This window comes from Rhinopithecus bieti, unplaced genomic scaffold, assembly GCF_001698545.2.
Source record: "Rhinopithecus bieti isolate Rb0 unplaced genomic scaffold, ASM169854v2 scaffold_48943, whole genome shotgun sequence".
Classification (NCBI taxonomy): Eukaryota; Metazoa; Chordata; class Mammalia; order Primates; family Cercopithecidae; genus Rhinopithecus; species Rhinopithecus bieti.
The window spans coordinates 1-660 of NW_016894778.1; the positions used below are offsets into that span (position 1 = coordinate 1).

Genomic DNA, 660 nt, shown 5'->3' on the forward strand with positions numbered 1-660 from the left:
AAAATGCGCAGATCTTCGAGTAAATGTTTTCCACATTCACTGCATTCATAAGGCCTTTCTCCAGTGTGAACTCTCCTGTGTTCAAGGAGACTGAAGAAGAATTTCCCACATTCTCTGCACTCATAAGGTCTTTCTGCAGTATGAATTTTCTGATGTCGAAGGAGGGAAGAGCTCTGATGAAATGACTTTCCACATTCTCCACACTCATAAGGCCTTTCTCCAGTATGAACTCTCCGATGTCGAAGGAGGGAACAGCTTTGAGGAAATGATTTCCCACATTCACTGCACTCAAATGGTTTTCTCCAGTGTGAACTCTCTGATGAACACGAAACCCAGAGCTGTCTAGAAATGATTTCCCACATTCATTACATTCATATGGCCTTTCTCCAGTGTGAACTCTCTGGTGTTCAGTGAGGTGGGACTTGCCCCTAAATAATTTCCTACACTCCCTACACTCGTAAGGCCTTTCTCCAGTGTGGCTTCGCTGATGCTGAATGAGGTTGCCCTTTCGACTAAAAGATTTCCCACATTCTCCACACTCATAAGGTCTTTCTCCAGTGTGACCTCGCTGATGGTTCCTAAGGTGTCCCTTTCGACTAAAAGATTTCCCACATTCTCCACACTCATAAGGTCTTTCTCTAGTGTGAACTCGATGATGTT

General features: G+C 44.2%; 1 protein-coding gene across 1 annotated transcript; it reads right to left on the minus strand.

Moving 5' to 3' along the window:
- Positions 1-7: 7 nt before the first annotated feature.
- On the minus strand, positions 8-655 carry LOC108525967 (zinc finger protein 418-like; the record flags this gene model as incomplete). Its single annotated transcript, XM_017866707.1, is given in 2 exon segments — positions 8-298; positions 301-655. Coding segments are annotated over 2 exon segments (646 nt in total), but the record flags the coding sequence as incomplete, so codon positions are not given.
- Positions 656-660: the final 5 nt, after the last annotated feature.